The 16,989-nt window shown below is 44.3% G+C and overlaps 2 protein-coding genes across 3 annotated transcripts in view; both read left to right on the top strand.

The window, feature by feature from the left end:
- Positions 1–16,989, top strand: part of LOC110977742 (allatostatin-A receptor-like) — a 103,865-nt gene that overhangs the window by 39,638 nt on the left and 47,238 nt on the right. The gene's annotated exons all lie outside the window — the stretch shown is intronic.
- Positions 114–14,898, top strand: LOC147797113 (allatostatin-A receptor-like). Its single transcript, XM_087144460.1, has 6 exons — positions 114–664; positions 5,108–5,323; positions 5,782–6,034; positions 6,625–6,748; positions 9,677–10,108; positions 10,461–14,898. The coding sequence occupies exons 1-6, from the start codon at positions 487–489 to the stop codon at positions 10,926–10,928; spliced, it is 1,671 nt and encodes a 556-aa protein (XP_087000586.1). The 5' UTR covers positions 114–486; the 3' UTR covers positions 10,929–14,898.

Below are 16,989 nucleotides of genomic sequence, written 5' to 3'. Positions count from 1 at the left end.
ACTTGGCTGTGGCTTGAATTTGCGCACGAGTCCATGGTAGTAAGCTGCAGCCAGTTTCCATAGAGTTGTGTGTTATGTCAAGCCGAAGCCAAGTGATTCAGACGCGGCCGTGAGTGGTTTAGACGGTCTAGCGCCCCCTCACAGTCTTCAATTCTATGAAGGAATTGGCGCAAGTAACAGCACAAAGCTACAGATTACACTTTTCTACACCAAAAGTGAATTCATGTACAAGCATAGTGTTATAAAGATAAAAATGCTTTGCTCTTGATAGGTTACACTCCAATAATCACCCATACACTGGAAAGGGAAAGGGTTTTTATTTAGATCAGTCCGAAAAATCGCCATTTCCGCAGTAGTAGTTTACTTATGCAAGCGTTCTCAAACTTTCTGCAAGTCATGTTACCCTTTTAGGCCCGAGCGAAACCAAGAGAGGGTGGAATTTTCCTAGCAGCGGAGGCTCCCTTGGTGGGAACTGCACTTCACTCCATGGTTCACAAAGACTATGAAAGTACTCGTTACGGTAACTTCACTACCAACTCCCGACCAACATGGCTCTTTCCAAACGATGAAGGGGTTCTTCTGCTCAAGGCAGATTGGTCGAAGAGGCATTTTAAGCGTGCGCTTTCCTCCTGCGTGCTAGAGAGGTGCCACCACCTCATTAAAGGTCAGTTGATACTTGGCGCCTAAGCAAACACAAAGGGGTGAAATTCCGCCTTAGGGGAATCTTTAAGGCCGGTTCATAAAGTTTTAGAAATCGCAGAATTCCCTTCATTAATTTCATTTTTAATCTGCAAATTAGATTTTCTGAAATATTTTCCCAAATTAGCATTATTCCTGAGCCATTGTAAAAGCCGCCCCACATTCTACACACTTTTTAATGGTGGAGTTATATTATCCTGAAAGCAGTGAGGAATAGTCCTCGTTAGAAGCACCGCCATCTCCTCCTAGCAACCGTAAAGGATAATTGGAGCAATTAACAAGATTTAGTGCAGGTCAGAGTTAATGAGACCCTTTTAATCAAACACGTTCTGATTGATCAGATGTAGACTTGTCTCCAGTTCAAATGATGGATTTTTTTGGATGAACAAAAAAACGCTTCTCTTTGTTTGTTTTACTCCAATTGTGACTACGTCTCTCCTTTTGGAAGTGACCCCACCCCTCTCCCCCAAAATGTCCTTTCTTATTTTTACAGCATTTCAGAAGTGTTGATGGTAAACATATAGCAAATAATATTTCAAAATAAAAAAAATAATAAGACTCAGTCCCTGCTGAAGGTTAAATTACTACCCTAAAAGATAAAGTACTCAAGGCCCCTGTCATATCAAACTCTTTCCGAATCTGAAAAAAAAATGACAGCTTGTCATTAAAATGGCTTACTTTACCCTGGCTATGCCAACAATCACCCACGAAACCCCTTCCTAGGCTTGATTGTTAACATAGTATCAAACTGGACGCTGTCTTGGATAGTGTGTTATAATAACAGCCAGTGGGTGTTTTCCCCTCCCCGATAACGTAGTGTTTACACAAGCCGCCTTCCCCAACGATTTCCCCTCTCCTAGGGGTACATCAGTATTTGCCATTTATTAAGTGCCTCGCTGCCGACCTTCCCTCAGCTTGTGCAAAAGTGCATCTTCAACATGTTCATTGTCAAAGGTTTCTTTCGCTCGAACGCGGCCCAGATACGAAACGCCTTTCGTAAACCACTTGACACCAAGCGACCAATAGGTCAGCCAGGGAGACTAAAGAAACTCAGACACATCAGTGCAACTAGACTCCCCTAGGCTGCCAGGACAGGTGCCCTGCGGGTTCATACCCCGGCACTTCGACGCTCATGGAAGAAGCCAGCAGCGCGTCAACAGTAATTAACAAATCGTTCCATGTTTCAAATGCATCTCGTCCCCTGTGCGCTGCACTTTTCTCGCTTCTAGTTAATGTCGGAGATTGGTGGCCTCCGATTGATTTCCCGAATCGAATTGGCATTCGACTCGCCTTTTTTGTGCGTGTGTGTCTTTGGGCCGCGCACTTTCCACGCCTCCTGGCCTCGCGAATTTGCCGAGGCGCGTTCGTCGGGCTCGTCCTTCGCCCCCAAATGAGTGGCACTGTCTCGCGCGCCAGCAGATTGCAGTCCCCGTGAAGAGTGCATTCCAAGAGGGCCCTTGTTTGACGGACGCGCCAAAACGGTGTCAAGACGATAGAGGAAAGTGCGTCGTGTGGGACTGCGATGTAGTTAATCATAGAAATGCTTTTCATCGACCATCCTTCTTGGCCGCATCAGTGGTAAATTTGCCGCCTTTTGTCATCCTGTGCAGCGCTGACTTTGACGAAGACAGAGGCCTCCTTATGTTGACTTTTTTATCTGTTATATACGGTTTATCGGGCCACAACATCAACAGTGTCGAGCTTGCCACTGTCAAATGTGGGACGGCTGTACCGCACTTCATGGTTTTTGTGATCTTATATCGTTGGGGTGTTAATTTCGAAGATGCAGCAAGCCTTCCACGGAGTGACTGAAAGTGGACGACAGTTATATTCCCAGCAAAAATAAGTGTGCACATCAGTTTGTGCTTAAAGTGTAGCCGCAGTGAAATTTCTAAGGCTGCATCCGAATCTGTTGTCTAGAGCCTGGTGTAGGTCTTCACTCCATTGGAAATGCGTGGAGACGCGTAGACAATAGACCTACCCGTAGCTCTGAAATCCCGTTTCGGACGCGGCCTTAGACACAATTTTTTTCGGCAACTTCTTCAGTGTATGAAAACCCTTTTACACTATTTGGTTAAATGCACTGAAAAAAATTCTTTTGTTAAAACACTTGAAATTATCCATGCTTTCCTGGACAACTGAGGGCGGCGTTGCCGTGATGTCATCCAAGGATGGCATAGTTAAGTGCATAGATTTCCTGTTGAAATTGTGAACCTAACACTTGCTTACTGAAAACATTCCCGGGAAAGAGAACAATGCTCGCTTATTGCTTTGCGTAAACAACAACGGATCAGCAAAGGCGGGAATATTTAGTCCCACAAAATGTACAAACATGGAGGAAATGTTCGTGTACAAACCAATGTAACGTTGAGGCATTCTCCCTGGAATGACGTCACGGTTTGGCTTATCCATGTAGCATAAAAAACTCATTAGCATAAAGACCAAAAGGACATTAAAATACTACCCTCTAAGTGCGAATTTCGTGCTTTTTGTTGCGTAGAAATGATTGCATGTTGTGTTCGTTGTTACTTTTTGCAGCGGTTCATTCTTCTTTGAGATGTCCATCAAAGCGTTTTAGTTCCGAAACCTCAAACTCTCTTTTAACCGTGATAGCTGACGTGCTTTCACCTAAGCAAGTGAGCGTTCCGGCCCATGACCCCCCAGCAGAGGGAGCGCGCACGCGTGTCATTGACTGCACTAGAATGAATTTTAATCATCTTGTCATACTTTTTTCTGGTCGTCTTTAATCCACCAAATGACAGGAACTTGACACTTTAACAAAACGGCGATACCAGTGGGTCGTGAAACGTGTGATTAACTTAATTATAGAAGCGCAGGTAGCCTAACGGGTTTGCTGACCATTTGACCTAAAACCCGTAGGTACTCATTTTGTTTGAAGGGAGTCCTTAAAGATCCACATCTTCGGACAGTTCTCTTTGTGAGGCTTTTGTCGGTAAACCCTTTTTTGGGTATTGCCGTTGGTTGTCGTTGTTTGTTGGTCGGTCGGTTGGTTGTTTTCGTCGTTGTCACTGCCGTTGTTCCACCCAGCCAAGTTTGCGTTTCCACAGCATTTAGATACACCAAACACACATTTAAGTTTCAAATACTACGGCGGTCATTTGGATTTCCTTAAGCGACATTGCGGTTTCACTTTTGTTTCGACACATCATATTCCAAAAACAAAGCATCATTCTCCTATGGTATTTTCACTCACTGTTTGAATTTGGAACGATTTCGAGCTCTGACGTTCGAGCAGACGCATGGACTTCTGCTTTGAGTGAAAATAACTCCTGCCCGTTTGTATGAATCCTGGCATGCAGCTGCATCAATGAGTTTCGCCTATTTTTCACTTTACGGATGACGCCACCAGTCGCAAACATCTCGGCCTTTTATCGTCGGATTAAATATTTGGCCATTTGTGGCAAACAGAGGGAAAGGTTGACCTCCTGCTGACGACTCCAAGAAAAGGGAGTGTCAAATGTCGAAAGTGGGCAGCTGCACAAACGAGAGGGCATTTTGCCATCCGTCTCGGAACTGGCGCTTCAACGGCCACATCTCAAGATCGGTTTGGGGTAGCGGCCTGGTACATTCGAGTGCGATCGAACCAATCCCGAGAACATTTCCATCCTTCTTTGACGTGAGCACGCCACATTTCTCGGGTGCTTTGTTTACCGCATCGTTCTTTTTTTTCTCTCTCTCTGTCTCTGTCACGTGCTTACTGTTATGGTCAAGAGACATGGGAAACCTTCTTTCGAATGATAGAAAAGGCAAGATGTGATTTTGGCGCGACTGGGTGTCACGGCCTGTAGATTGCGGGCGCCGTCGTCGAATTGGCACGTCGTTCCTTGTTTAAGCCACCACCCGCTTTAACGTTCTGGTGTCGCGGTTTTTTCCATTGACTTTTTCCTACAAAATTAGACTATTAGTCATCATATGCTCCAAACAAAATAACTTACTTCCTTCTTCTTAATCCTCTACGCTGAGTGGGTCGTGTCGTTGATGGTCTGTAAATGGTTTCTATTATTCAAGATTTTGTAATGTCTGAAATATACGCAGACGTGGCTCTGGCAACTCCGGACTGCCACCGTTGCTCCTTTAATTAAATTAAATACGTTTTTCTCTCGGTTGGCTTTCCCCTTACAGTCGTGGGCGCTGCCTCTTTGCGCTGCTATATTCATGTCAGCAGTTTTTTTAACCTGCCTCGTGGCCTGGCTCCGAAAAGTCGACTGGGGCCTTTGAAAGCATCCTACTTCGAGTGACGTCAGTCGGGCTCTACTGAGCGTACTCGACACTGTCAAACTTTCTCGACTCAATAAAAGCTGGACAGCTTTCTAATTAAGTACAGCCATGGATTCTCTCATTGGGTGTGTTCAAAAGTTATCATTTTGTTTCACTGATTGCATGACAGAATTTCCTGCCTTCGTCCCGGGATCCGAGGCCGCAATGTCGTGGCTGACGACGCCGGCGATGGGCCGAACCATCACCCAGCAGTCGTTTGCGGAGCTCGCCGAGGGCAACTCAACTGACGTCAGTAGCTGGTACGTCGCCGAATGCGACTACGTCTGGCCAACCCTGGCTGTGACTGCTATACTGTGCTTCGTGTACAGTCTCCTCGGAGCCATAGGTGGGTCGAGTATAGACAGCCTAACAAGAAGAAACTAAACAATATCACATACAGTGTACAGAGAGAAAATACAATTCTGAGGTGTCGACTTTCACGAATAAAGATCGGCACAAAGTGTACTTTGTGGGAACGCAATTCGTCATTTTATTTTCCTGAGTGATTACTTACTTTTATGCTGAGGCGCCATAGGAACGCTTGAATATGTCACTCTCAATTGCCCTCAATTATTTTCGAGTAAGTTTAAGCTCTAAACTGTACTGGCTCTGTGCCCAAGTGCCCCTTATCGGTTACAAAGAGAGAGGCTAGGCCGACACTCGAACGCCCGTTTATAACACACGGTGCAGAAACCAGAAGTGATTTCTCACTACAGGGCACTGCTCAAGTTTCTGGGCATGCTCTGTTTTTTGTTTGACAAGTCACATTTTGGTCTTTGTTATTTTGTCCATCGTCCGGGCTAGGGTTCATCGGCAACTTCTTGGTCGTCTATACCATCTTCTTCAAGAAGGGGCCGCAGAGTGTGACGTCCATGCTGCTTTGCAGTCTGGCCGTTTCGGACGTCCTGGTGGTCACCATCCAACTGCCCTTCAAGCTGACAGACCTTGTAACCGACTCGTGGGTGCTCGGGTCCTTCCCCTGCAAGATGATTGGCTACCTGAACTTGATGTCGCCAGCCTGCTCGGCCTGCATGTTGATGGTCATTGGCTTGGAAAGGTCGGTTTCAGTTTTTCTAAAAGGGGGTTAACAAAGCTTGATGAAAGGCAAGTCGTTGTAGGCATTTTTTTTCGATGTTAAAAAGTCCATCTCGGGGTTAACTACTGGGGTCTAGTACACTTTTTACCATGCATTGTATGGGATTTGAACATAATCTTTTCGTGATATGGCACATTTTTGACGCGGGGAGCCCTAAATTCCTGACATTTTTTCTTCGGTCCAACAGTGAATGAATGATTACCGGAATTACAAACCTTTCTTGTCCTTTTCGCCCGGTAATTTGCAGTGTATGTTCTTTCCAAACGCTGTCAGAGCGTGAGTCTTTTTTTAGCCCTACCCCCACACGAATATAACCTAAGACTTGGCTACTTAATTCATCCAGTGGTTTCGTATTGTTTGGGGAGTCAGTTTGCATGGTTTTAATTTAGTAAACAGCCTTGTCTTCCGGACCTAGATTTTTACAACCGATAGGAGATCACAAACGTCGCTGGAAAACCGCCAATAATGCATCCGCTTGGCGCGGTAACGGTTTCAACACCCGAGGCATGGTTAATTTCTCTCGTTTCTTCTTCTTTCTCTGCGTGGGACAGGTTTATAGTCATTTTGTACCCCTTGAGGGCGCGCTTCCTCATCACCAGGCTCAAGGCGAAGTTCATCGTTGCCGGCTCGTGGGTTATCAGTTTCATCCTCGCCATTCCCGGCGCGGTGCTGCAGGTAAATCTCTGACAGAATTCTGTCATTTCTCTTTAGAAAGTAAAAGAAATGGATTCCAGTATGCAGTGTTCTGCTGTATGCAATTCCGTGTTGCTAGGCACCAATAAGTGCTGAACTGATTTTGTATAATCCATTTCCTAAAAACTGCAAGAAAGACTTTGGCTTTCCACACCATAAATCAATATCGATCAATCGATATGACATTTATTTCTATATTGGTGAAGATCAGGAAAAGTAGACAATAACAGTACAAATATATAAATCGAGAGATAATTATAGAGTATCAAACTCGAGACATACATAAGTAAAAGGAAAACCAATATGGGGGCTTTTTTCAGAGGCTGGGAGGCTTGTATTGAAAAGCTCTGGAGAAAACAAAATTTACAGAGCGACAAACAAAAAGCAAGACAACAAACAGAAACAACAACGATTAACGTAAGGGAGAATACCTTATGACTGAAATAAAAATAAATGAAAAATAACAATGAATTTGGTAATTATATTACAGTGACACAGCAGTGTGACAAAAAGGCAGAAATACATGAGGAAAGAAGGAAACTAAGCAGGTTATTGAGGAACCAAATAGGATTTGAAAGAGGCCTTGAATCGACCCAAAGACGACTGTGGTTTCAAAGACCGTTCCACAAGCGTGGCCCCTGAAATCTAAGTGTTCTAAACTTTGTAGTCAAAGTATGAAGTTTCATTGGAACTTCTTTCAAATTGTTTATGTACCTAAACAGTCTTTAACTTACAGTTTTAACGCCGGTTCATACTGCATGCATGCAGACGAGTGCGAAAGCAAAGGGAACTTCACGTCGCGACAAATTGGCAGCAAAATTTCGCCTGAGTTGAAATGTGTTCAACGTTTACGAATTCACAACGCGAATATCTCATTTGACTTTACAAATTCGCGTTCGTTTTCTCTTTCGTGCGTCGTATGAGCTAGCCTTTAGCGTAGCTTTTTTTTCGTGCTTACAAGAGGCTTGGGGTATGGAGCAGTCAAAGCACAGTGCCACTAGGCCTACATCTGGCAGTTTTGAGAGCGACGTCAGGATACCTTTATTCGTGAAGCAGAGAAATTCTCAAACGTGAGGCATCATTTCAAGTTTGTTTGTATAATTCATTCCGGTTTTCCTTTGTCGTAATCTGAATTTGGTCCTCTACGATATTGGTGTTTCTGATGCCTGTTGTCAAGGGGAAAGCCCGCACTTACGAATATGCATGAGAGAAATGCCATGGCAACTACATTTTATCGCGCAGAACCCCGATGAAGTTTAGTCGGTACCACAAGGTATACAGGGACAGGTTGCCGTGCTAGATGGCATCATAAGCTGACGATGCCAAACGTTAGCTACGTAGACCGCCCTTGAGGCAAATTTGTAGTAATTTGGCTGGGATGGAGAGTAAGTGTTCTACAGCTTTCAAATATTTTGCCAGAAGCGTGAGATATTTCAAATATTGTGGCCGTTCACAACACCTTTTTTTACCTTTTTTTCTCTGAAATCCTCATTGAATAAAAACTGATGGGTTGCAATAACCGATTTTGATTAAGGAGAAGAGGTTAAGTAACCCAAGAATCTGCGGAGAATGCGACCAATGTGAAATGTAAACCATCTCTTTCTCTTTCGGGGAAAAGAAATAATCGAATAGTACGGAAAAAGCGACCAAGGGATAGTTGGCGAACGGCTAAACATTGAACGGATTTTGGTGAAACCGAACCCTGGCCCGTTCGACAAGAAAATGCGGGCCGGGCCTGAATGCGGGAGATATCCGTCCGGGATTGTTTATCGAGGGCATGGGATGATATTATATCCAGTCAAAGGTTGAAGACACTGAAACACTTTTCGGCGAACAACAGAACATTTTTATCCGAGGGAAAAGAGAAACGGGCCCCTCATAATGGCGCCCCGCGCTCTGGTGGAACTTTGGACTAGGGCGGTTAGAAAACCTGATACGCACTCACCGCCGGACGGTTTGCCTTTCGCCGGGCTCTTTATTCCTGACTAAGCTCCCAAGTTCCCCAGGAACAATGACCATTGATTGGGCCAGGAAACTCTATCCATGTTTTTCTGCTGGAAACCTCGGGCAAATGTCGAAAAAACAAATTTGCCGAGCGGAAAAAGATGGCGCGACCTGGAACTCACGCAGTCCCTCGTGTGTCTACAAATACAAGATAAGAAACTGTATGGGTGAGATTTCAAACGATTGCCAACCAGAGATTCTTCGACATGGATCGACTGTTTCTAACGACATGCTGCGTTTATTTCGTTCACATTAATAATATTTACAACAAAAGTAACACAATCGTGGTATCTTTTCTGTGACTGGATCACTTTTGAATGTCTGCTTCCGAAATTGGTCTGGAACCCTGTCTTAACCCTGACGTCGGGTTGCTTATAAAATTCGCTTTCACGTTCCGGCCACAAAAGTAGACGTCTTTGCTATTTTACAACAAAACCAGAATGTCGAGACAAGCCAGTCTTTAATAAATAATAAGTTAATGAAAAAAAAAAGATTCTCGGTGATTTTCAAAGTCGTCGTTTTCAAAACGTCGCAAAATCCTTCGAGCTTCAATACTGGTACAAAATCTTGAGAAGACTGGTCTTTTGGGGCATCGTTTTTGGCCACGATCTGTGCGCAACTCTCTCCCTACAAAAGCCAAACTAGCGATGCGGTTTTACAGTTCCGACGTGGGGGGTCTCGGCTATCTCCTGGTCTCAACGCTCCCCCAATAGCCGGACATTAAACGGACGACTTTCCCGTTGTTGTGCGCAGAGATGGCGTGACGTATTTTACCATATTTGGTAAGGGGGACCGCTGAGACCGGAATACCGGGACAAAAGTTCGCAGAGCACAATATCGTGCAGCACTCGGATGTTCGTGCAACTGTGTAACTTTGATCTCTGTTATATACTCTTGCTGTCGCAGGAACACAAACGATTCCCCGACACGAGGGAGTTCCTCTGTGTTAAGGAATACCAAGACAACGTTATTCTCTCCGAGAAGGCCTTTGTCATGTATTGCCTATTGGTGTTCTACATCATACCCCTGGGCATCATGGGTTTCGCCTACATCACGGTCTGCGTGCGGTTGTACCGCAGCGCCAAGATCTCCCGGGGTCTGCAGAGCATGAAGGCCCCCAGTTCCGCCAAGCCGCTCCGTACCAACGCCAACGGCTTCAGCGGCGTGTCCAACCCAAACGCAGTGGCCTCGTCGGTCGACGACGATCCCTTCTCGGCCGGCTCGGAGCCGCGGTGGGAGACGGCGGTGGGAGGACGGGTGGTGGTGTCGGGCGGGTCGCCTCACGCGCGGTACCAGAGACGACCTCGGAGACCCGTCTCGATAAAAGATCGACAACAGGTACCTGGAATTAGCCTAAGGCTCAGTCCATCACGACCCTTTCCACTATTCCACTAAAAACAGGTCTGGTTAGAGTGGAGCCCACATGTGCCTGTCCGACCACATTGATGGAAAATGCCGCTGCAGTGTAACTTTCCAAATTTCATTCGCCATGATTTTTTTTTTTAATTTTTACAAGCCTTCGTGTGGCTTTGTTATTTTTGAGGTAACGCAAGTTTACACGTTCACGAGCAAAAGTGTGACTTCCTTTTTGATCTGTTATTCATTATTCTTCAATGAATCGTACGAATAAGGACTGTCCCCGCCGATTACCTCTACTTTGAACGTTAATGTTCTTCTTTTTTTTCGTCAGGTTATATTGATGTTGATTCTGGTAGTTCTCCTTTATGCCCTAACCTGGGGACCCATGATCCTGGTTATGGTGCTCGTTGCCTTTAATGCCCTGAATCATCTCTGCATGAACGATATCTTCAAGCTCTCAGCCACCATCCACGTCCTGACGTTCCTGAACAGCGCCGTCAACCCCATCGTCTACAGCTTCATGTCCCGCAATTTCCGGGAGAACGTGGCCCAGGCGCTGCGCGGCATCTGCCGGTGCGTCGGTTTGGGGAGCCGGCGTCGGCAGGGCGGGCGTGGCGGGCCCGGGGAGTCCATGTACCAGAGTTCGCGGTACAGCTCCACCACCCTGGTCACGCAGGCCAGCTCGGTCAGACGGGGCCGCTCCACCAGCGATGGAAACTGCTCCCCTAGTCGGGGCACGGGACAGAACATAGAGCTTACCCAATACTCCAGACTGCCAAATACTGAGCCCGTGGCTTGAGAAGAAAAACCGAAAACTAATTCCAAGCCGTCCCAAACAAACTTTAGACATGACTTTTGAAATCAATCGATGCCGGCTGAACTATCAACTAACAGGCGTGGACGTCCAAAGTTGCACTCCAAAACATCAGCTGTAACAAACCATGCGAAAAAACAAAGGCAAAACGACGAAAAGAAAGCGTATCAAGAACCAAGAAAGTAAACACTTTCAATCCTTGTCATCGATGATGCCAGTCGCTCGACTCTTGCATATTGCCCGTTTGCTTTCCACCGAGTGAGCGACCGCGGGTCAGTGGATTGGAAAGGCTTGAGGTTAACCTCACCGGGCGGATCATCGTTTTCTTCGAGGCTTAGACCGGATGCCGCGATTGATAACCACAGCAAAAACTTGTCAGTTTAATACCGCAAGACGCTGTACGCCAACGTGTATGGTCGCAATCCTGTTCGTTCTTCTTTCAGAGGTTCCCACTCATCAGTGACAAACCGAGAGGCTCAGCCGAGGCCAGCGTTGAACTGGCCTTGCCGCCACATGTGTGTGAATGATTGGACAAAGCGCCCTCTCTCGTTAACAACGCAGCCCACTGCAATGGCAGCTAAATGGGCCACTTCAAACGCGGCAGGTGAACGAGGACACCGATGGAGATAGTGGAATGATCGTTGAGGCCAGTCATTGTGGCCGCTGAAGCTACCGTTCTCTGGAGCCAGTAAATTGGGCAGTGAGAGCAACGAAAGAAGCCGAGCAGACCTCTGAAATGAACCGTTAGCTCCCCCAACACATTGAATAAATAAACACACTATCAAAGAAAGCACACTGGAGAATGAGGTCGCCCAGTGACTATGAGATATCACCAAGATTTGTCAGGTTGTGTAAACAAAATACGACTGTTGATTCTGAAAAGGGCTGATTTGACAAAACGTGATTCAAATGGGATGTCAGTTGGAGTATAGACGCACGCTTGTCAGTCTTTTATTCTGTTGCGCACTATCATAACTTTGATTGGTCAACACAGTATGGAACGGAACTCAAGGATTCAATAATGTCACGTGATATGCGTGCATACGCAGTTATCAAATTAAGAATGGGATTTGTCGACCTTTGTGCTAAGTATTTCTTGTTCCATTTATTTTATTTATATGACGTATATTTTATCTAGTTATTTTCCTATTTTTCTGGGCACACTAGAAATAGTTGATACACATCAGTGGTAGTGTGTGTTGGGTGTGGAAGTGAGGAAGGAATCTCAATCGGAGTGTGTTTGGTGAGTTATGAGTGAGTTTCGAGTATTAGTAGACGAGCAATCCTTTAACAGAATCCGTACAATCCAGCTTTTTGCAGACAAAGTGTGGGATTTGTGTGGATTTGATAAATGACCATCGCGTGTGTCTGTTTGCCGTTTCATTTGTTTGTACCATTCGAGGTGTTGGCTGATAGTCCATTTGCAGAAAGTCCGAATTTCTTTGTTTCAGATCTGTATCCAGAAAATAATGCCACGCGACATTTAGAAAGCACTTCACTTTTAGTGATTAATTCGAGCTTTTATTAGGTTTGGACCGTTATCAAACATTTCCAATGAGTGTGTTAATGATAACTGACGCAGCCGTATTTTGGTTCTGACGCGATGGACACATACGCAACATTGCTTTGATTAATAAAATTAAAAGAAACTACTTCGGCGCCTTTTAGTGACTAGGTGCTCTCTCACTTCTGAACCTTCCTCACAAATCCGAAGTGGATTTATTTACATTCAATTCAGAACGTTTCCACATCAAGGAGCAACATAAGGCTGAATACGAATCTGTTGTATAAAGCTAGTTCTGTGTCTTTGTCCATTTTAAATCCGACTACAGACGCGCTGAAAGTAGGCGTAGACGAAGCGCTGGATGCCCGTTTCGGACACGGCCATAGCTGTGTGGTCCAGACTGGGTATTTTCAAATTGTGGCTACGGCTGTGCAGTTTGTCATGGACGCACCACGGAGAATAGCCTGGGCTGCAGATATTGACGGCCGCGTCGAAAATGGCCTTGGTCATGCGCACGCCTCGCCACGCGCGAGTGTGATACTATCGCACGCACGCATCGGTTGGTCGGGAGTGGTCTACGCGACTGTATCGTGTACGTGTCATAGTCGTTGGGATACCAGCAAAGTGCTGTTCCCACTAACAAAATTGCGCCCTCTCTTAAACCCAATCGAGGCCCAATAAGGTTAGAGGTGAGTTGCTGGTGTTTTTACCCTGGCGTGCTGTCAGGTTGAAGGTTGAGTGGTTTTGTCAGGCAAGGTACGAGTGCTTCCTGTGCGAAGGGGAAAGGAGAGTCCATGAAAGTGGGGATGAAGTGGGTGCGAACGATGTTTTCCGGGACTTCCTCCGGATGGCAATTGATGAAGTCACAAGTTCCACATGAGAGTCTAGTGACTTTTTGTTGTTACAAAATCACGCAGTTCATGCAAACTGTTGGATCCCTCGCAGGTATATTGTTGTTATTTTCAAAGAGTCATGCTAAGTGTGCGTATTAATCCTTTGTGGCTCATGGACATGGACGACCAGGTTTTAATACATTAATGATAGAAGGAATCTCATGAACCTATCACTTTCGAGTATATGCATGTAATGTATCTAATGGGTCAAAATATTAAGGGCACTAGTCATAAATTGACTACTACGCTGGAAATGGAAGAGTCCCTGTCCTCTTTGTTTGACCAATCAGAATGAACATCACAGTGGCATCCAATCCAAATCGTTCCATTATGCCTGCTCTTCGAATGCCGGGGGAAATCAAATTACTTGTTACCAATGTATCCTTGGCGATTTGCGAATATAAAACAGTGTATGTTTGATGTAAAGTATCGTCGAGGGGTTCCTGGTAGGAACGGGTATTTAACATTGCAATAAATGTATTGGAAGAATTACAGAGAGTTGTTTAAAAGCCGCATCAGTACAGTTTCTAACCATTGACCAGTGTGTACAATGTAGTCGTCATAATCGACAATGTTTGTAGGAGCCTCTTGAGAGACATTCGGATATCCCAGAATAGGCGAGAGAAGTAATAGTCGAGAGAAGTAATCGATACCCGAGGTGCTTTTCCCACCTATGCCCTGTCGTGTGGTTTTGCCACATTAATTCAAAATGGTGTATTACTCGCTAAAACAATCGCAACCAACGTATCTAGTTTCTCTGTAAATAATGCTTTACGATCCGAGAAATACCAAACATCTACAGCAAAATTTTTTAGATGGAATAATATATAATAAAATGAAACTATAATATAGCTATAATAATTATCAGTATATATTTAGCAAAAGAAATAAAGAGTAAAGTGGATTGGTTGTATTGTATATAATCTTGCGAATGAAAAGTATAGGCTGTTTATAATAATTTTAAAGTGATTCTCGATTGTGCAATAGATGGATCTAATTACAAGAAGAATAGTTGGAATGAAAGAAAAAAAGATATACTTAACTAGCTGGTAAATACGGCATTCTATCCAATAAGATATCCATATGATTATTTCAGGGTAAAACTGTTGTGGAGGTCAGTTTCTTACTCTCACACGTCAGATTGTGATATGCATCCGACACACACAAAAGTGTACCGTTAAAGGCTTGCCAAACATTTTTTGTAATTAATCTAACGAGTAAATCAAAGAAAAACGTGCTGATAAAAACACAACGAATTCCGTCAAATCGTAAGAAAGAAAAGGTCTTCTTGGTTTGTGTTTTTTTCTGCATTCCTCTACCTTCTTTGGAGCGACATTCTCGACAAGACGGCTGTTATGAAAAGATTGGCGCCAAAGTGAAGGTTAACATTCCAGAACACAGGCCGGTGACAGAAAATTAGGGTCGCACTCAGTAATGGATCCTATTTTTAGCAAGATGTGGTACCCTTTATATAGCAACTGTAATATATGATATTTTGTTCCTTTGTCGGGTAACCATGCCTTGTAAATATTCAATAAAATAATCTCTATTTAAAAAAGTGTCCGTGTCCTGTTTCAGCCTTTCAAAGTAAGCCCCAACGAGAGGATTTTGAGCATAGATGGAGTACTACCCCTGGCCTGTTTGAAATTTTATCTGAATACTACTGTTGCATTGACGAACTTCAACCCATGACAATGAAGGAAAGTGAAATTCGTACAAAAGAAACCGACTAAGCATGTAGAGTGAACCCCCAAAAGATATGCCCTTCACGATTATCCTTATTTTCTTACCATTTGTGGAAACAAGTACTTCAAAAGCCTTGTGGCATGAATGTTTAGTAGACAGCATGTTTTGTGCCCTCACTTACCGATTAGAAATTCAGGAATCCTATTTTGGCATCTCGTTCAGGACTAGTGTTTAAAAAAGGTGCTCTGTTTTACAAACTGGAAGTTTTAAGTGCTCCTCCTCTACTCTAACCGATGAAGGCCTTGCTTCGTTAGTGATAGTCTGGCCCGAGGAGACACTATCACTTCGGTAGCTCTACACCCATACGCGCTCGTAGAGGCCGTCCATAAACTACGTACGCATCGATGGGGTGGTGGTGGTTGTTCGTGCGTACGCAGTGCGTAAAGGAGTCGGAGTCAGATGCAATGAGCACATACGAAGAGCGATAAAATGGCTCGGAGCATATCGACAGGGACCAATGTATAACAAACGTTATAAAACGTATCATTTACACATGCACCCTTCAATACTGCTCTTACTATTACCCAAACCACCTATCTGATAAAGCGAAGAGCTTGTACGGTGTAATTCGGTCGTCCATTCCCTCGTAGGTACAGTGCAAGGCGGTTTGTTCCGGATTTATCTATTATAATAGTAAGTTTCTGGCTTCATTGCCTTGTTTGTAGCTGGTGTAATGAATGCCCAGAGTCACGTCCCTGTTGAGTGTTGCATTTTTATAAGTTTTTTGGAAGGTGTTTGGGCATGAAGCAGCCGCGACTAAGCTCTCCATCGTGGTTATAACGGGGGAGCGGGGAAACTCGCTTGGTAGGGAAAAACAGAGCGAGAACCATCATCAAAGATGACAAGTGGAATTGGTCTCTCTATTCGGATTCATTTGAAGCACAAGGACACTATTGCACGCACTGTCTTGGTATTGAATCGTTTACTTAACTGTTAACTATACCGGCGCCTTCAGGAGTGGATGTCAACCAACTGATCTTCGATAGGCTGTGTTTTTATTCGATCAAGTTGTTTTCCATTCTTTTCTGGCTACCATGCAATTATCGTCATTGTTAAAATAAAAAAAGCAAAAAAATTGAGATGACTGCAACATAATTTTGTCTGGGTGAACTGATTTTAATCAGATGGACGAAACGACCGAAACAATTGCATTGGTTAAAGTTACTTGTGGCAATAATCTGTTCCGATTTAAACTATAGAATCATTGAACTCAGATGAACCGTTGAAGATGAATCAAAACCTTGAACTGTAGATGCAATGAATTTTCTTAGACACAGTTTTTTCTTCAACTTTGTCCTCTTCTTCAATGAATGAAAACTCTTTTACATCCCTGTTTAGTTAAATGCATTGAAAAGTGCCCTTTTTATACAATTCAAATTATCCGTGCTTTCCTGGACAACTGAGGGCGCTGTTGCTGTGAAGTCATGTCGGGACTGAGCGTTTTCGAAACGAGTGCATTCATGTTAGACTTCAGTTTCGCTGGTTCCAGTCAGAGCTTGAGCATGTGGTTTTGAAGGCCGTTTCAGAATGGCTGGAACATGTGGTTTTGAAGGCCGTTTCAGAATGGCTGGAACCAGCGAAACCAAAGTCTAAGCCGAACCTACTCGTTTCGAAAACGCTCATAGTGCATGGGCTTTCTGTTCAAATTGTGAACCCAGAATTTACTTGCTGAAAACATTTCTGAGAAAGGGATTGATGCTTGCTGATTGTTATGCACATAAACAACAATGAATCGGCAAAGAAGAGAGCTGAGTCCAGCAAAATCTTTTAAAGAAATGCAGGGTTTTTTGTGTCCAAACCAATTCACCAGGTTTCTTCCTGAGATGGCATCATAGTTTTGACATGAATATGGACATACTCATTAGCATAAAGGTAAAAGGGCGCTAAATATCCTTCGAAAGGT

The sequence above is a fragment of the Acanthaster planci genome, linkage group LG12, assembly GCF_054643075.1.
Source record: "Acanthaster planci isolate LZ-2023a linkage group LG12, COTS_SCS, whole genome shotgun sequence".
NCBI lineage: Eukaryota > Metazoa > Echinodermata > Asteroidea > Valvatida > Acanthasteridae > Acanthaster > Acanthaster planci.
The sequence above is the reverse complement of the archived record's forward strand: the minus strand, read 5'-3'. Positions and strand labels throughout refer to the sequence as shown.